The 20,583-nt window shown below is 37.9% G+C and overlaps 1 protein-coding gene across 5 annotated transcripts in view; it reads right to left on the reverse strand.

Moving 5' to 3' along the window:
- Positions 1–20,583, reverse strand: part of NCOA3 (nuclear receptor coactivator 3) — a 138,757-nt gene that overhangs the window by 21,743 nt on the left and 96,431 nt on the right. For 4 of the 5 annotated variants that reach the window (XM_032419868.1, XM_032419869.1, XM_032419865.1 and 1 more), the window contains 8 exons: positions 9,536–9,640; positions 8,483–8,655; positions 7,916–8,016; positions 6,677–6,851; positions 6,094–6,282; positions 5,824–5,925; positions 1,537–1,677; positions 1,110–1,257 (listed from right to left, as the gene is read on the reverse strand). In XM_032419868.1, the coding sequence (XP_032275759.1) occupies positions 1,110–1,257; positions 1,537–1,677; positions 5,824–5,925; positions 6,094–6,282; positions 6,677–6,851; positions 7,916–8,016; positions 8,483–8,655; positions 9,536–9,621 (1,115 nt within the window). In that variant the 5' untranslated portion in view covers positions 9,622–9,640. Of the gene's footprint in view, positions 1–1,109; positions 1,258–1,536; positions 1,678–5,823; positions 5,926–6,093; positions 6,283–6,676; positions 6,852–7,915; positions 8,017–8,482; positions 8,656–9,535; positions 9,641–17,558; positions 18,576–20,583 lie in introns of those variants that run through there. The other variant, XM_032419867.1, reaches the window with a different exon arrangement.

Below are 20,583 nucleotides of genomic sequence, written 5' to 3' on the forward strand. Positions count from 1 at the left end.
TTTTTAAATGATGAAATAAGTGCCCAGGAGTTTAACTTCCTAGGCAATACTTAGTGTCAATTCCAATCTAAATATTGATCAGTTATGAACCCAGTAACGTATATTTTAATATGCCACAGAATCTAAATGAGTGACCACAAGCACAGCACCGTGAAGGGCCAAGAACTATGGTAGCTGGGCTCACAGCAGGGTTTACTACAGTTGCCACACCTCGAGGGGCTAACCTGGAGGTAACTGCAAATTACTCAAGATAATTAACGCATAAATATTCTGCTCTTCCATGTGCTGCGCATTTACCATTAGCAACAGCAATAGTATCTTTTTTTCTTTTTCTTTTTTTTTTTTTTTAAAGATTTTATTTATTTATTTGAGAGAGAGAGAATGAGAGACAGAAAGCATGAGAGGGAGGAGGGTCAGAGGGAGAAGCAGACCCCCCGCTGAGCAGGGAGCCCGATGCGGGACTTGATCCCGGGACTCCAGGATCATGACCTGAGCCGAAGGCAGTTGCTTAACCAACTGAGCCACCCAGGCGCCCAGTATCTTTTTTTCTTAAAGTCTACTTTTAAATTTCAAATTCAATCACTAGAAGCAACGTAAACATATCAGAAATGAAAGGTATCAGCAGTAGTCAGATTTTTTACGCTCTTTTATCCACTAGCCTTCCCATTCCCCAGCTTTCCTAGGAAGTAATTATTTAATGAACAAATCCTCATTTTCACATAATAATATAATCTTAAAAATATATGCTCGCTTTGGCAGCACATTAAAGTAAGTAAAATAAGGGGTGCCTGGGTGGCTCAGTCCTTAAGTGTCTGCCTCCAGCTCAGGTCATGATGTCAGGGTCCTGGGATCGAGCCCCGCCATCAGGCTCCCTGCTCAGTGGAAAGCCTGCTTCTCCCACTCCCACTCCCCCTGCTTGTGTTCCCTCTCGTGCTGTGTCTCTGTCAAATAATAAATAACATCTTTAAGAAATAAATAAGTAAAATAAGTGTAACAATCCAGGAATCTAAACTCACTTCAGCAAATCCAACGTCTTTTTAAATTAATACTAAAGCACCTTGAGAACACTGCTGCATTTAATGTGAAGAGACCCAGTAATCTACCATTACCTCTGAAGAAAGTGGGTTGAGACAAAGCCATGCCGATCGTTTGTGACAGGATTTCGGAAGAGTTTGCTTTTGGTTTGTGCTGTCACTATGGTTCCATCAGCCAATGAGAATCGATACACTGGGGTTTCTGCATGGCCATGGATATAAGCTGTTGGGGAAAATATGCCATCACTAGTGACTACAATTGACAAAATAGATACATATAAGAGAGGAGAGAAAGGAAATGTACTTCAAGTGCCACATTTTCAAAATCCAGTGAAAAGAATGGACCTGCACCAAAATTATAAGCAGGCTAAAAGAAGACTGCTCAAGAATCACTTTCCTACCCCCCACACAAAAGCAGCCATGTATGGCCATGTATATACTTAATGCTTTATGGTACACAAACACAGTAACAAGACCAAGAATCAAACTCAAAATTCTTTACCTTCTTGATAGTGACGTTTCTGGGACCATGACTGACCATCATTAAGACTAAAAAATCTCTGGATACACCTTCGGATTATATCTTCAAAGCCAGGTCTCATGGAGGATCTCAGTGAATTTGTATCTATATTGACAACTTTTCCTATTAAACAGAAAATAAAGATTTAAATCCAACCCACAAGTATTTACTGGTTGCACATGAATGGCATAGTGCTGAAGAATAAAATAAAGACACTAAATCTTTGCTCCACCTTCTCTGCTATATCCAGAACTTTTCTTTTTAAGGACATAGTCCTACAAGACACTCTTACATTAAATGTTCTACTGTACAAAACATAAGAGTATCACAAAACTCCTTTCACTTTCTGAATGTACAGAATATGACGTGTCCAGATAACCTTAGGTTCATTTTCACTTAAAGGAAAAAACAACACCTACCACTAAAATTGTTCATCTGAAGACATTTGACATCTGAAGACTAAGAAAATACCTGCCTACACAGCTAGCAGGAACAATTCTTTCCATCTGAGAGGTGACTGCATTTTTGGACACTTAAAATCTAAATCAGGACGGTTAACCAAATACTCATTTCTACAATTCTGGAAGTTTCTGACTTTTGCTTAACATCAAATACACTAGAGACAACTAGTGTATTTGACTATACAATTTATACAACTCAAAAATGCTATGAAGGGGTGCCTGGGTGGCTCAGTCATTGGGCGTCTGCCTTCAGCTCAGGTCATGATCCCAGGGTCCTGGGATCAAGCCCCACATCGGGCTCCCTGCTCAGCAGGAAGCCTGCTTCTCTCTCTCCCACTCGCCCTGCTTGTGTTCCCTCTCTGTCTCTCTCTCTCTCTGTCAAATAAATAAACGAAGTCTTCAAAAAAAAAATGCTATGAAATAAAAGGTTTCATGAAGATGGTCCTTAAAAAATGGACGGCTATGCCTTTCCACACTTTCTGAGCAGTACCAGGGCAAGATGGCAAGAATAAACACCTTACAAAAAATGTCAAAAACTAGCCAAGAAGAGGGGCGCCTGGGTGGCTCAGCCGGTTAAGCGTCCAGCTTGGTTTTGGCTCAGGTCATGATCTCAGGATCATGAGATCAAGCCTAGTTCTAGGCTCTACGCTGGGTGTGAAGCCTGCTTAAGATTCTCTCTCTCAAGGGGCGCCTGGGTGGCTCAGTCGTTAAGCGTCTGCCTTCGGCTCAGGTCATGATCCCAGGGTCCTGGGATCGAGCCCCGCATCGGGCTCCCTGCTCAGCGGGAAGCCTGCTTCTCCCTCTCCCACTCCCCCTGCTTGTGTCCCCTCTCTCGCTGTCTCTGTCTCTGTCAAATAAATAAATAAAATCTTTAAAAAAAAAAAAAAAAAAGATTCTCTCTCTCAAAAAATAAATAAATAAATAAATAAATAAATAAATAATGGTAATAGTAATAAATTTAAAAATATTTTTTTAAAAAGGAGCCAAGAAGAAAGTAGTTGACCCACTGTCAAAGAAAGAGTGGTATGAGGAGAAAGCACCAGCTATGCTCCATATAAGGAATAATCCAAAAACATTATTCATGAGAACTTTGTCAAAGGGACCAAAATTGCCTCTGATGACCTGAAGAGTTGTGCTTTTGAAGTGAGCCTTGCTGATTTGCAGAATGTTGAAGTCATATTTTAAAAATTCAAAATAATTACTGAGGATGCCCTGGGCAAAAACTGTGTGATCAACATTCGGGACATGGATATCCACAACAAAATATGGTCCCTCGTCACAAAATGTCAGACTATAGGGGCGCCTGGGTGGCTCAGTCGTTAAGCGTCTGCCTTCGGCTCAGGTCATGGTCCCAGGGTCCTGGGATCGAGCCCCACATCGGGCTCCCCGCTCAGCGGGAAGCCTGCTTCTCTCTCTCCCACTCCCCCTGATTGTGTTCCCTCTCTCGCTGTGTCTCTATCAAATAAATAAATAAAATCTTTAAAAAATAAAAAATAAAAATAAATAAAAAAAAAAAACAAAATGTCAGACTATGATTGAAAGCTCATGTTGCTGTCAAGACTATCAATGGTTGTTTTTGTCTGTTCTGCAAAGGCCTTACTAAAAAAATGCAATACCCAGATCCAGATGACCTTTTATGCTCAGCACCAACAGGGTCCCCCAAATCAGGAAGGTGATAGAAATCCTGACCCAAGAGGTACAGACAAATGACTTAAAAGAAGTAGTCAATAATTTGATTCCAAACAGATTGGAAAGCTTTTCTATATCTCTCCTAATCTATTTATCCTCTCCATGATGTGTCTGTCAAAAAAGTTAAAATGTTGAAGAAAAGCAGGTTTGGATTGGGAAAACTCAGACAGCTTCACATGGTAAAATAGAGTTCTAAAAATGCTACTGGGGATGACAAAGGCACTAATGGCAAATGAGCTGACAAACAGAGGCCCCAGTCTAAGAATCTGTTTCAAATTCAGACCTTTAATGACATATTTTTTAAAAAAACCTTAAGGGGGGGGGGGGTTTAGATGACGACCCTACAAAGAAGGGACAAATGCATTCCAGGAAAGAGTAAATGTTTATGCGTTGTGCCCAGAATAAGGATGTTCTGTCCTCAAGCACCTCCCCTGAGCTTAGCTCCAAGAGCCAGATGACAAACACAAAATAGATGCTCAGAAAAAGTTTACACCAGGGACAGAGAATAAAACCTCTCCAAAAAAAGTACTGCACTCAGTGCAACAAACTTCCTATGAAAGAACAGGTAGCAACTGGAAAATATGTGACCCAGATGAAACTATCTGATTTTTCCTGCTTGGTAATTTCTAACTTTTATAATGTGTATGTATTGCTTTTATAATAAAAGAAAACATTAATGAGATAATTTTAAAGGTTCTAGTCACTAAACTACTTGAATAAAGATGTTCTAAAGATGTTCATTTAGTATTTTCTTTTTTTGTTCTATTTAGCATTTTCTATTACAAAATGTGAAGTATTGTTCTTTAATTGCCAAATCATAATAGATACAGAGAAAGAACCACTTTAGAAGGTAAAAATTCCTGTCACCAGGTTTGACAATCTCAAGGTAAGTAAATAAATATTATTTCATATTGGAAAAATTTTTTCTTTATCAGTGTAAAAAGACTAAATTAAGAATACAAAAAACTTTTTTGCTATTGTTTCATCTGTGAAAATTAATCTCAAGCAGCCTCAAGACAGGAAACTGAGTCTGCATAAAATGATAACTACAAAAATAGCTGTTTTTTTAAACAGTAAAATACTGTAATGTATGTATGTGTAGATAACACATATATACATACACACATATGTACACACATAATAGCCAGAGTATGTTAGATGTTTAAACCTACTCCATTTTATCAAATTATTTATTGCAGGTCCACATGGTGGACACAAAACAAAACAGTACAGCTTCAACATCAGGCAGACTCAGCGGCAAATTCTTTCTTATTAGCCAGGATCCTGGACAAGTAACCCAGCCTATCTGTCACCAGGCCTAGTTCCTCATTTCGGAGACAGTGCCTAGAGATGGTGCCTAGAAGACAAACGCTGGCATCACCATTCAAGGTTAGATGATCACAAGAGTAACCCTGAAGGTAAATACAGATAATACTGCCACCTCATTTAACTTCATCATTGTGCTTTAACACGTAACACTGGCTTTAATTCTTTATTCCCATAGTCAAAAAAGGGCAGACCAAGACTGAAACTCGGGACACCTGGGTGGCTTAGTCAGTTAAGCGTCTGCCTTCGGCTCAGGTCATGATCCCAGGGTCCTGGGATCAAGCCCCACGTCGGGCTCCCTGCTCAACAGGGAACCTGCTTCTCCCTCTCCCTCTGCTGCTCCCCCTGCTTATACTCTCCCTCTCTCTCAAAAATAAAATCTTAAAAAAAAAACAAAAACTGAAACTCATGTTGACATTAAGAATTACTCCCAGTAATTCTCATTAAATTACCTGTATTTTTGAAAACTTATTTATGAAAAATGGGTTTAAAGTTAGAGAAAGAAATATTAACTTCTGATATGAGATGCTATTTGGAGAGAAAGCCAGGTCCCTCTACATTTATTTTTTATTTATTTGAGGGATTTTAAGTGTCAAATATACCCAACACAAATGCCAGGGGTCTTAGTGAATCTTAGAGTTGCATAAGTAACATAAGAAATAATCCATGCAAAGCATTCATGACAGTGGGTGTAGGCACTTACATCATAGTGCAGGCTATAGAAATAGTTAACTTTTATGAAAACTCTCCAATGAACAAAATGTATACACACACACATACACCAAGTGTTTACCTGAAAGATCATGTCTAGTAATAAAGCTCTCAGGGTTTGAGGGAAATGCTCTTTCTCCTGTAGTGATGCGGCGTGCTACGCAGATCATACAGGATTGCAAATCTATAATAAAAATTTAACCAGGTAAGGATTATACTTAACTTTTGGACAAGTCTATTCAATAGGCAACCAAGGATGTGGAATTCAGTAAATGAATACAACAATGGAAATCACAGAACTACAAATCTGTCCACTGTTTGGCAGGTATCTCAAACATGTGGTCAATCTTACCTTCCCCTTCCTCCATCATGGCTCGAGGCTGAGACAGGGCAAAGCACTGCATTGTTTCGTATCTCTGGCGCATTTCAGGACCAGTGTTTATGTCTTCCAGAATATCATGCGGTGTTTTCATCAGCATACGGCAATTGAATGTATGGCTTTTTTGTCTCTGGGTCTCATTTGTCCAGGAAACTCCATTAACTTTGGAAAACAAAAGAAAAAAAGTTTTTTAAAAAGCTGGCAACTCCATCTATGACTATCATCAAGAATTTAAGCTGTATTTTCTCATTACTATGTTTTCCATAGTAACTTCTACACAGACATTTCGCAGTGGCAATATATGTAATATTGGAATAACCTCCATTTCAACAAAAATCTCACCATTTTGTAATTCGCTATATATTTTGGCCCCATATAAATGTGTACCAAATTCTAAATTCACCGAGGTCATATTTGAAAGTTTTGCTATTAACCACCTGCCTTTCTGCACAAGGCTGATCACTTTACTTCCCAAAATGTACATTCAGTTTTCTAAGAAATGGTCAAGAAGATAAATTTTTTTAACTTATTTAGAAAATACATATTAAAAGACTACCTGTAGATTTTGGTAAGTTTTTAAGGAAATCCTTTCTGTCTTCTTCATGCAAGATATTGTAGACACTTGTGTTAACCAGGTCCTCTTGCTTATATTGCAGATACTGTGTGACATTTTCTGACACAAATACAATGTTTCCATCACGATTCACCACAAACAGGAAACCATCCAATGCCTATAGTGGGATATGTTAATATTGGCTATTATGGACTGAACTGTATCCCCACCAAAATTGACATGCTGAAGCCCTAACCCTCATAAGAATAGGGCTCTAATCCAATAGTACTGACGTTCATATATAAGAAAAGAGACACTAAGGATGCATATACACAGAGAAAGATCATGTGAAGACATACGGAAAAGGCAACCATCTACAAGCCAAGGAAAAAGGTCTCAGGAGAAACCAAGCCTGCCAACACCTGATCTTGGACTTCCAGCCTCCAGAACTTTAAGAAATAAATTTCTGGGAGTGCCTGGGTGGCTCAGTCAGTCAAGTGTCCAACTCTTGATTTCGGCTCAGGTCATGATCTCAGGGTCGTAAGATCGAGCCCCGCATCAGGATCCACACCTGCTTAAGATTCTCTCTCTTTTCCTCGCCCTCTGCCCCTCCCCTGCTCTCTTGCTCTTAAAAAAGAAAGAAATTTCTGTTGTTTAAGCCACCCAATCTGTGATATTTTGTTACGGCAGGCTTAGCCTATTAAGACACCAGACTTAGTACTAAACAGAAATTTTTAAAACTACTGTTGATTTAACAACCACCACAATTATCAGCTACCATTTACCATTTCTATTAACATTAGCACAATTACTATAAGGTTTTATAAAAAAATAAAAAGAACTGGGGAAAAAAGATAACTACAGTCAACATAAAATCTGAATCACTGTCTAATCTAATTTTTGAAGAATTACATCTTGAAAAGAGCTTTAAAAATAAGAAAATCATCCTTAGCACTTTCTGTTTTTCCACTTGATACCAAGTCAAGCTATAGGCACTACACTACTCCCTAATGAAAATTTACAAAGAACTAAGTTGATCAACTAAAAAGTAGCTGGAATAAACTAGTTGAAACAACAAAGAAAAGTTAACAGGTGCACTTTATGAAGAGTCTCCCTGCTCCCAACTCCTACTTTAAAGTAAGAGAAACATGCTATAGGCGCTACAGGTAAATCAAACCTATTTAAGGAAACAAAAGTGTATTTTTAAGTCTTAAAAATTCCTCAAAAGTATAATATACTTGCCTGAAGTAAAAGTGGCCCTAAGGAGTCTTTATCAATAACTCCCTGTCCTGTAGAGGACACATCAGCTTTCTGAACATCATCATCATTAGAAATAGTTTTTCCTGAAAAGACACAAGGCAGTACTACAAATAGCATATGTGTCAGTTACAGATCAAATTCACCTTCACACAGTGCCCAGAACAAAGACACACACAAGGGCATACACATTCACATATATTACATTTCCTGATAAGAAAACAATGCTATAATTTTTAAATGTTAAAACTTAGGATTTACCGAGAAGGGCAGAAGATGCCCTCAATTTTCCTTCACTACTACATGTACTATCCATGGCTTCCTGAAAGGAAGCTAACACGTGACAGGGTGAGGAAACAAGCCTCTATCTACTTCTCTATTAACTGTTTCTCAAAGAGTAAAGTTGGTCAACTCATCTGTTCAGTCCCACACAGGCTAGGTTCAATTAGCAGTGGTCCATCCATGAGCAACAAGGAAGCAAAAAGACAAATGTAAACACAGTTAACAAGTTCCTCCTGAAAAGACTTGAGTGTTTTTCTTACTTTGTATTACCTTGCTCTTTTATTTGACGTATCTGTCTTACTGTTTCCTTTAAAATTGCACATTTATCTGGTTTGACATTGAAATTGTCAATATCACTAAGATTAGCAGATATCAGTTCAGCCAATTCTTCAATATATTTACTCTCCTGCTCCCGTCTCCACTTTTCACCACTGCAGGTAAAACTGAGAGAGAAGGGGGAGGTCATGAATATACCTATCACAAAAGAGCAGCGAGCAGAACCAGTCTCTATACAACACCAGTACCTTCGTATCGGAACAAATTAAATTTAGCCAAAAGAAACCATCAAAACCTTGTCTTGAAGAAGTAGTACAATAGAGTAGAAATACAGGCAAACCTAAATTCAAGTCCACCTCTTTGTTAGCCTGGTGGCCTTGGGCAGACTTAGTCTCAGTTTCATCATCCAGAAAATGAGGATACATAGTCTTTACCTCATAGAGACAGTAAAACACCAAATAATAAGGAAAACAGTGTTAGCTACTTATTAATGACAAGGTTTTATGGCTTACAGGTCATTTTTTTACTTTGCAACAATTACATTAAAACTCAAGTCATATTGATCTTGGCAAATACTAAGAAGGCTAGAGTATCACTGCATAAAATGAAGTATCTGATTTCTATTTTTTAAACTTTGAACTTCATTCAGGAAAAGAATGATGAAACCCCACAAATGCCAAAATACCAACTTACAACATTTTCTTACAGGAATTCAAAGAGTCTTACTTGTGATAATCTTAATTATCTATTCCTAACTCCTACTACCTCCACTAAGAAATGCTTGATAACGGCCGTATCAAAGGTGTTAGTATAAGATTCTTGCTTCTATCTGAATCAGCAACAAAATTTCTATTGCATCATAAGGATGTCCATCTGATCACTATGCCACACTACTTACTACAAAGCGAAATCATATTATTTAAGCAAAGACAAAAAAAAATATAACCAGAGAATATATATAACAGAAAGCTGAATGCTATCTTTAAGCAAAAATATAACGGTAGGGGGAAGAGCCTTTGGTGAAGCATCTGGAAATACACTGCCTACCCTTGTCCTGGAGTATCACATGGCAATTTGCGTTTTCGTGAATCAGGGGCCAGTGGATCCAAGGAGTTTTCTCCTAATCCGCTCATCGTGACTATACATCAGCAACTAAGAAAGAATAATGATAAGATGAAAATATTATAAAATATCCATGACTCTATAAAGCTGCTGTATGCTTGAGTGGCTTAATTTTGTAATTCAGAACTACACTCCCTACATGGTTAGATAATACTTTTTTTTTTAAGGTTTTACTTATTTGAGAGAGAGACAAGAGACAGCAAGAGCAGGGGGAGCAGCAGAGGGAGAGGGACAAGCAAACGCCTCACTGAGCAGGGAGCCTGCAGGGATCAATCCCAGGACCCTGAGATCATGACCTGAGCCAAAGGCAGACACCTAATCGACTGAGCCACCCAGGCATCCCCATGGTTAGATAATTCTTAATATTCTTTATTATAAATTTGTATTCTGAAGACAATGTCAAGAGTTCACATTCCAGTTTAATTATGCAGAACGTCCAACTCCAAGACTAAAATGTTTCTCAAATCCTACTAAAAATGTGTATGTTAAATACTACAAAGGATAAGGAAGGCATCTTCTTCATATTTAATAACAAGAAGAAAAGACCGCCAACTCTCCACATGATGAAATCCTGGGGGGCATCTGACTGGCTCAGTCAGTAGAGAAGGTGACTCTTGATCTCGAGGTTGTGAGTTTGAGCCCCAACACTGGGTGTGGAGATTACTTAAAAATAAAATCCAAAAATAAAATCTTTGAAAAAAAAAAAACCTTACATTTTATTTTTACCCAAGAAAGCACAAATTAGAGCTTATCTTGTCATTTGGTAAGGAGTCTTCAAATGATAAAAATCTAAATTGTTTTCAGGCTATTTTCAAGGTACCACATGGTTTTCCTTTAAACCATTTCATGAGTATTTGTTACCCACCGTGTTGTTCTTCTGTGACTTCCAAATAAACCTGGAATGTGTAAATAACACATAAACTCCACTATGTTAGGCCTGGAGAGAAGACGTACACAATAAAAAGTTCAGGGGGGCAAGAAGGGCTTTTGATAAGATCCACATAGCAAGAATTATCTTAATATTAACTGATGGAAATGTAATATGTTTTGGTTAAGATTTCAATGATAAAGAAAATAAATGTAGGGTGTTTCTTGTTGAAACAAAAACTGGTTTTAACATTCAATAGCTCATAATTTTAAGACCTCTACTAAGCCTTCACTTACTAAGAACTTTATTTGTCCTAAACTCTCGTTTAGGAAGACAATCATTGTTCTAAAGAATTCCAAGTCCATCAAGAAGTTCAAACTTTCCAAACTACTTTTTTCTGAGTATGTTAAAATGCATCTTGCAGTCCATCTGGATTTTTAGACATGTAGTGAATGATATAAATTTCCACTAGGTGGCACAATAATACCAGGAAAGGAGACAAAAATTCAAAATCAACGAAACTTAAATATGCAGCTTTTAAAAAATCAAAACCACATGATCATTAACCAAGAGCTCTAGATTATGACATCACCTTTACATATGCTGTAGGTATGAATTAAATACCAACAAAATTCATTCTACCTGTAATTTTGGTAGTAAAATGTAAAAGCTGAAAAGCTGAGATGTTTCCAAGAAAAGGAGAGAAAAGAACTTAACATATCTTTGATTTACAGTGGCTCAATATGGGGTGCCTAGGTGGGTCAGTGGGTCGAGCGACAGACTCTTGATTTCAGCTCAGGTCATGATCTCAGGGTTGTGAGATGGAGCCCCATTTGGGCTCTGCATTCAGCAGGGAGTCGCTTGGGAGTCTCTCCCTCTCCCTCTCCCTCTGCCCCTGGGCCTGCATGGGCATACACACACTCTCCCTCTCTCTAAAATAAATCAATTAAAAAAAAAAAAAAAATAGTGGCTCAATATTATGATTTTGAAACATACCCAGATCCCACAATGCCAGAAATACCGTATTCTTCCAAAATGACAATCTCATAAAAGACAAAATCTGTAAATATTCCAGATTAAAGAAAGCTAAAAAGAAATGACAAATGGGTATTTGATCCCATACTGGATTCTGTCCTAGATGGGGGAAGTGCTATAAAGGACATTAATGGATCAACTGACAAAATTAGAATATGGACAATAAGAATATTTTATCAATGTGAAATTTACTTGAGTTCTGTACGTGTTTATTTAAGAGGCTATCCTTAGGGCGCCTGGGTGGCTCAGTCGTTGGGCGTCTGCCTTCGGCTCAGGTCATGGTTCCAGGGTCCTGGGATCGAGCCCCACATCAGGCTCCCTGCTCAGCGGGAAGCCTGCTTCTCCCTCTCCCACTCCCCCTGTTTGTGTTCCCTCTCTCACTGTCTCTCTGTCAAATAAATAAATAAAATATTTTTTTAAAAAAGAGGCTATCCTTATTCTTAGTATTTACAGTAAATGGACCATTATATATGCAAATGACCCTCTAGTGGTAGAGGGATGGGATTTACACACATTTTAAGTGAGTGAAAAAAGGAACAGAAAGAGAAGCAAAGAAGAGGGAGAAGAAGAAGAGAGGAGAAAGGAGGGCAGCAAGATATTGACAAAGGGTGAATCTTGGCAGAAGAAAAATTTTTAAATTCTTTGTACTGTTCTTTTTCTGGCAACTTTTAAGTTTAAAATTATTTCCAAATAAAAAAGTTTTAAAATATGCTCAGTTCTGATTTCCAATTTTCATATTTAAAAATGGTGAGTCCTTAAGTACAGAAAAATAATTTTAGCTACGTCTCAATACACACCTAGTTTTATATTTGTTTCATTCACAAAGTTATTTTTAAATTGAGTGGCAAACCATCCAGTGAATAGTAACATTTCTTTACTTTAAAAATATAATCTATTCCACATCCTGGATATTATTTCCTTACTTTGATATCAAACATAAGCTGAATCCCCAAAACTGAATGGCAAACTATTTGGTGAACAAATAGCATTTCTTTAATTTGAAAGACATAATTTATTCCAGAGTCTCAGTATTATTCCACCTTACTTTGCTATTAAATATTAAGCTGAATCTCCAGTACACTTTAAGGTGCCTAACATTTAATAAGTGGTCAATAAATGTCTTGAATAAATACTGAATAAATGGAACATTCAACTTATTAAGTCATACTTTAGAATTCCCTTCATTCTAATCTATATAATAGTTCAAACTTTTTAAATTTTTCACTTCTACACTTGATATAGGATGTCACCAAAATGAGTTTTAAAGGCATAAATTACATCAGTAGAGAATGAAAAACCATGACAATCTCTTAGTATGGAAGAAATCAATAATCACAATTACCAGTCTAAACCAGAAAGGCATACAAGTCATTCACGTTACATCAATTTTTATGTGCATGTAGAGAAATATAAGTATGTCAAATGTGTCCATATATACATATGTGACTCCTTCTCTTGATTTGGCATAACAACAAGCTATAATGTGCATATGACCGTGTAGTCTATGTGCTACCAAATTTACTCTTTTACAGAATCCTCTGATCTCTAGTAACAAAGGTAATTATCCACAAATGTATTAACACAAAATTCTAATGTAAAACCATTAAAGTATCATTCTCTTTTTTTTTTTTTTTAAAGAACAGGTTTGCCAATTTCTTGCCTAGTTGTTACTCAGATATGAACCTTGACACCAAGTCACATTTATTGCACAACACCTGGAAGACCACAGGTCTTCCAAGAATGAATGATAAAATACCATACAACAACGAAAAAAAAATACAGCAAATGCATCTCCTAAATTTCATTAGGATAAAGAAAATGTTCAACATGAAAATGAAAACTGTAAGTATTTCTGCCCCAAAAATAAGTTTCAGTATATACAATAACTAATACAATTATTCCTGAGCACAAATGACTATGACATACTTTATAGTTTTCTGTTTGTTTGGTATTAATCTTTGTTATAAACATAAAAATTGTAAATAGCATTTGTTTTATTTGCCCGGTCTGCTGCCTGCTTCTCACTGGCAGAGATGGACTCAAACTATATCTACCTGAGAGGATATATTATCTAGCTTGGTAAATTATTCTTTTTAAGGTATGAAAGGTAAATGCCTAGCATACACACCTAAATCTAGACCATTTTCAGTCAGTAGTCAATAATCAGGGTGCGAGGGGAGAACGGATTACACACTAGGCCCATGAATAGATCATTCTTCCAAAAAAATTCTAAAAGAAACATAAATCGGTAACTGTACAGCTTACATTTTTATCTTAAATTACAACCCATCTAGTTTAGAGGATATATGGAGCTGGTAAAATCCATATTCAAAGGGGAAATAATATAGCACAAGAGTCTCACAGTGTCTTTGATTATAAGAACAGTCTATGAATATTAACCCCCTCCTACAGTCTGACTCCTTACAATTAAAGATCACCTACACAGTAGAGAATTAAGACCACAATATAGGGGCGCCTAGGTGGCTCAGTCGTTAAGCGTCTGCCTTTGGCTCAGGTCATGATCCCAGGGTCCTGGGATCAAGCCCAGCACTGGGCTCCCTGCTCTGCGGGAAGCCTGCTTCTCCCTCTCCCACTCCCCTTGCTTGTGTTCCTGCTCTTGCTATCTCTCTGTCAAATAAATAAAATCTTTAAAAAAAAAAAAAAAGACCACAATATATATCTGCCCCCCCCCCAAGTAATCTGTACTCTTGAAATCACCTCATAAATCCAATAATGACTTGCAGATATATTTTGAAGTTGCGAATGAAGAGATGTCCCCCAAGTGATTATAAAACTAGAGATACACCTCAACTACACTTCCAGGTAGAATACAATCCAATCACAGTTTTTTCAAGCCCATGACACCACAGTATAAAAAAAGACTAGAGGAGCACTTGGGTGGCTCAGCTGGGTAAGAATCTGCCTTTGCCTCGGGTCATGATCTCAGGGTCCTGGGATCAAGCCCCGGTCAGGCTCCTTGCTCAGTGGGGAGCCTGCTTCTCCCTCTCCCTCTACCCCTACCCCCAAGCTCATGTTCACTCTATCTCTCAAATAAATAAATATTTTTTTAAAAAGAGAGAGAAAGAAAGAAAAGGACTAGAGTGGAGAATTTATTGAATCAGAATCCTAGGGCCCAAAATATATTCATTTCCGTGTGAACTCAGCCGTCTAGATCCTTGGGCCGTTTTACATTTTTTTTCCTTTTCTAAAAGGTTTCTACTAAAGAGTTCTGTGCTATCTACTTCAATATACTGATACGACAACGCACACTTTAAGATTACATTTAAGCAAGATATTCTATGCAATTTACTTCAAATATAGATAGTAGCAATTTAGAATAACTTTCAATGCTATCAAAATCTAATGTTACCTACTGCTATATCATTTGGAAAAATCGGATTTAAAATGAAAAAATCTTAACAGGAACTGGTTAGAATTCCTTATATAAATACTACAGGCCTTTCTATACACAACAAGCTATGGTACATGTTTAAGCTTAGACATGCTCAGAATACAAGTTAAACTGCTAAAAAATGAACATTCCTAAACTAATTCTGGCTAAAAAACAGAAAAGAATTATACCTGCCAGCTCAAAAGTCATGAAAATGTTGGTATATGACTGAACAGCATCAACTAGCTTTCGTTTGGGTTATGTGCAGTTAATATACGAGAAAAAAATACTGATTGTGTATGACAAACTAGCCAGATGGACAAGGATGCAGGAAGTACTCCTGTCCAAAAGGAAAAGATACCAATCAACAATGCTAATGCCCATAGTGGGGGGGGGGGGGGGGGGGGTGCCATGCGATGCCAAAATCCAAAACGGAGAGGAGATAGGTTACCAGTAAATCTCAGATGGCACAGAGACCAACTAAAATATTTTACTTTTGGGGCGCCTGGGTGGCTCAGTCATTAAGCATCTGCCTTCGGCTCAGGTCATGATCCCAGGGTCCTGGGATCGAGCCCCACATCGGGCTCCCTGCTCCGCGGGAAGCCTGCTTCTCCCTCTCCCACTCCCCCTGCTTGTGTTCCCTCTCTCGCTGTGTCTCTCTGTCAAATAAATAAATAAAATCTAAAAAAAAATAAAAATAAAAATAAATTGAAAAATTTTTTTAAATTTAAAAAATTAAAAATAAATAAATAAATAAAATAAAATATTTTACTTTTCCTACATTAATAAGGGAAACGGAAGGGGATAACTTTTGTGGCCGTACAGTGCTGGGCATACCACATGTTCTGTGTGATTTCTCACAATGACTCTCCAAAGTATGCATTACTATTCCCATTTTATAGATAAGAAAATAGCTAAGTAACTTTCCACTGGGTCACACACAGATACCAGATGGCAGAACTGGGACTCAGAACTTTATAACCAACAAAATATGTATCAAATGTTCCTTGGGCATTTTATCCCTCACCAAAAATAAACCATTTATACTTTTAAATCACACCACCTCCAACCAGTTAACCAGAAAATTTCTCAACTCATCGGTAAGAACACAGAGCAGTTGTACACTCAGGGTTGGGGGGTATGCAGAGTACCAGGGACAGAGGCAAGGAGCCACTCAAACCCAGCAGGTACTAATGCTTATTCCCCTCAAGCCCCTAAAAACTAACCACTACTCTACAAGTCACCAGATAAACTGCCCTCTGAGGTGGTCTAATATTAACCATGATCCTTACTTCCACTTGAGATGAATAATAGTCACTGGCTAACACAGCAAGAAGAAAACTTAAGATCAGAAATGCATGAGCTATACCCTGAAAAAGTGTGTCAAGTCTTTTTAGTCTTGCGTTTTCTAAGATTAAATGCTGGGGCCAAAAACTTTGACTATCCCACTAGTAATTTAATTTGTCAGGCTTGTTTGGCTGACTTACACAAGGTATGATTAAATAATGCTAATTAGGGAGTGTTTCTGGTATGTCCTGAGAATCACAGTAACTTGAGGAAAATTTTCAAACAACAACTGTGGATTTGAAATGATTTACTGAAAACCACTTGAATCTCTATGTAAAAGCAGAGACTGCTCAATCCAATTAGGAAAAAAAGTTACTACTGGGAAAAATTATGAGACATTCATATATAAAAGCACTACCCAAAATTCAAGTTCCAAATTGACACTCTTACTCAAGACAATTTAGTATATAGTCACCACTAGTTAAAGCCTTAATCCTACAAAACTGTATTTCTAAAATATCAAATTAAAGGTTTTACTTCAATCTGTGCTACAGCTCCAAGAGAACCAGCACCAGAGAGGAAAAGACTGAAGAACTGAGGGAAGTATAACCTGTGTGTGTTTAAGAGATCATGGGGTGTAGCCAGGGCGGGGTAAACATGGAACCACTATGAAAGCTTTCTCATCAACTAGATGTCTCTTCCAGTGATTGTCTCCTACTTTTATGTTTTACTTTTTTTTTTTTTTTTAAGATTTTATTTATTTAATTTACACAGAGAGATACAGCGAGAGAGGGAACACAAGCAGGGGGAGTGGGAGAGGGAGAAGCAGGCTTCCCGATGCAGGGCTCGATCCCAGGACCCTGGGATCATGACCTGAGCCAAAGGTAGACACCCAACCAACTGAGTCACCCAGGCACTCCTACTTTTATGTTTTAATTCAACCCTGGTAAACAGGGTAAGAGCTGAAAGGAGACAAGGACAGAAATGAGAGAGAAAGTTTCAAATAAAAACTAACTGGCAACATCCTCTTGTTTTGTTGCTGATAATCTGTTATGTCTATTTAGTAGGATCAAGTATAAACCACCTAATGCAATCCATTTTTCAATTTAATTCTATTTCAGCTCAAACATTTGCATGTCCAGAACCATTTTAGGTCCAGGAAAGAGAGATGAATGATACCATACACTGCTACGACTCTCAAGTTAGCAGAAGAAGAATGCATAAACAATTACAACAACATAATTTGGTAAGTGTTAAAATGAAGGCACTGCATAAAGTGTCATGGGAACACAGCTGATAGGAAACCACCAGCCTACAGTTGTTTTTTAAAGAGAAAAAGCAGATGAGCACTGTCTACAATAAACTACCTTGGTGCAGACATATGCCAAAAATGGTATATCCTTAGGTCCTGGTCATTCTTCTCAGTCTTCTTTAGTTTATAATGCCAGCAAACTTGAAAAGGGGATAGCAGAGAACAACAGAGTAAAACATCCCATTTTTAATATACAAATTAAGCTAAAAAGCATCCAAATGTAAATTAACAGCTATTTTATCCACAGGTTTCATTCTCTCTTCTCCCTTTGTATGTCTTGCCTTTTCATTCTCAATCAACAGGCTGACCCCAAAGCCCCTTCACATTTATGTTCCAGTTTAAACCTGATGAAGCTGAATTCAAACACAAACTCCCCAGAGGCTCTGCTACCAGAATTGGGCATACCAATTAGCCAAAGCAGATGTTAGTTGCAACTGGAAGCTTGTTGCCAAGAGACTTCTCAACCTCTACAGAAGCAACTGAGTTGAAGTTCACAAATATACACTGTGCAGAGGGAGTTAAGCAAGCCACTTCCATCTAAATCAAATTACTCTCCTGACAGCATACTAACTAGCTAGGTAATTCCTTATTTTAAAGGTTAACACTGGATCCTACAATTTAATGCACTGAATCCCTCCACACCTGAGTTTCATTTTAAACATACCATCAGTCCATTCTTCTCAGCACGGCCACTACCACCAGCAGCAGCCTCCCAAATGACCTATGCTAAAAGAGATTCTGACAAAGGATGATCACTGAATTATTTCCTGTTTGTTTTTAAGTCATTCCTTTTTAAATCTCCTAATATCTAGAATACTCCTACTCATCCTTCAAGATTACGTTCAACTGTCACCTCTGATGAAACCATTCAAACTCTCCCAATTAGAGAAAGTTTTTCCTTCTTTATCCTGATGCACTTTTCACACTTCTACTACACTGTTTTACACACTGCACTCTACTCCTGTTCTCTTTTCTGTCTCCACTTTCTACACTGTAAGCTCTAAACCATTATAAAAAAAAAAAAACTTATATAAGGGGCACCTGGCTGGCTCAGTCAGAGGAGCATGCAACTCTTGATCTCGGGGTTGTGAGTTCAAGCCCCACGCTGGGTGTAGAGATTACTTACTTACATAAACAAACAAACTTTTTTCTTAAATAAACTTTAAAAAAAATTGTACAAGACTGTTTCATTACAAACTCCTTCCTCTTTCTTTTTTACTGCTACTACCCACCATTCTCCCGGTTCCTTTTCCAACTCCAGCTCTCCTTTTCTTTACCATCCCCTTAGCTGTACTTTTCACCAACTCAACAATCTTCCTTAAAATACAGAGAAGATGCAAGGAGAGCTTCCATTTTTGCTTCTTTTTGACATGTCATTTTTTACTTGAGTATTCCCACTCCAACAAATATAGTGGCTCCAAGCTGCCTATCAAAATAAAACTCGGGCGCCTGGGTGGCTCAGTTGGTTAAGCGACTGCCTTCAGCTCAGGTCATGATCCTGGAGTCCCGGGATCGAGTCCCTCATCGGGCTCCCTGCTCAGCGGGGGGTCTGCTTCTCCCTCTGACCCTCTTCCCTCTCGTGCTGTCTCTCATTCTCTCTCTCTCAAATAAATAAATAAAATCTTTAAAAAAAAAAAAAACTCAAACGTTTGAATCCTTCAGCTGATTTACTATGATTTACTATGTGGTTTTTTTTTTTTGAAAAGACAATGGGGCTTTGTTGGAATCAAACTCAAGAGCAGAATCTCAATTTCACTAAAAGGTAAACTTTTGTCACCTTTAAAAAGCCTATCACCGGGACGCCTGGGTGGCTCAGTCGGTTGAGCGTCTGCCTTCGGCTCAGGTCATGATCCCGGGGTCCTGGGATCGAGTCCCGCATCGGGCTCCCTGCTCCGCGGGGAGCCTGCTTCTCCCTCTGCCTCTGTCTCTCTCTCTCTGTCTCTCATGAATAAATAAATAAAATCTTTAAAAAATAAAAAATAAAAAGCCTATCACCTGTAAAATCTGGTAATAATCGCACCTCACATATGCATATGTTTAATGTGAGCATGAAAAGCAATACAAAGCAAGCAACTAACAAAGGGAATAATGGTAATCCCTCAATACCAAGAACAAAGATTCAGATTTGCTCTCTGTTGAAAGACAAATAGCTACAAATATCCCATATGGCAACAAATTAAAAAGTTTCAGACAAAAAACAAATTAGCCAGGACTATTCAGGTTATTCTAAACTTACAGGTAGCTGACTGGAATTCAAAACATTCTCCCACTGAAATAGTGTGGTGAGACATAGCTAGTAGCCATTAAAACCATGAAAAGAGAACAAATTACTGTAACAGCTATCTGTCTTAAGATTAAAAGACATAAGAATAAGGAGGCATATTTTAGAAGATTTTCTGAAGAGGATATCAACAAACCTTCAAAGGTACTAGGTAAAAGCACACAGTGGTGGTTCTTTATGATCTCTTTTTACTTCTGGATTTGTGGTTTAATTTTTCCTTGATAGATGTAAATATCTCTACATCAAAACTATATCTAAGGTTTTCTCTTGGCATATAATGAAAATATAAGCAGCAGAGAAAGAGGAACAAGAGAGAAACAAAGTTTTTAGCCCCCTCGAGGTAAGTGGTAAAGCACTGGATTAAAATAAACAGGGGTTAGAGAAGCATGTGCAGAGCGTGGGAATAAAATCTGATACAGATTCAATAAATAGGCAATAAAGATGTAAAGGGGGGGATGATCACAGCATGTGCCCCATTCTCTCCTAACCCATTCTTTCCATCTGCCTCAGAGAAGAAAAAATGATACTAAAAGAAATGTTAATACTTAAGAGTGGACATTAGCCACCTGGTAAAGAAAGCTGCGACAGGAAGTAGCAGTAGGTACACCATGAATGCTACAGGGAATGGGAACCGTGAGTCAAGGGCAGCACTGATACTCCTGAACCGGAGTACCTGCAGAGTGAAAAACTTAAAAGTAACAAGACACTCCCCCTACAGTACTGAAGGTAGCCCTGTCCACCGATATCAAATATCAAAAACATTAAGTAGCTACAGAGGGTTCACCTGTGACACTAACAT

The sequence above is a fragment of the Phoca vitulina genome, unplaced genomic scaffold, assembly GCF_004348235.1.
Source record: "Phoca vitulina isolate PV1807 unplaced genomic scaffold, GSC_HSeal_1.0 scaffold22, whole genome shotgun sequence".
Classification (NCBI taxonomy): domain Eukaryota; kingdom Metazoa; phylum Chordata; class Mammalia; order Carnivora; family Phocidae; genus Phoca; species Phoca vitulina.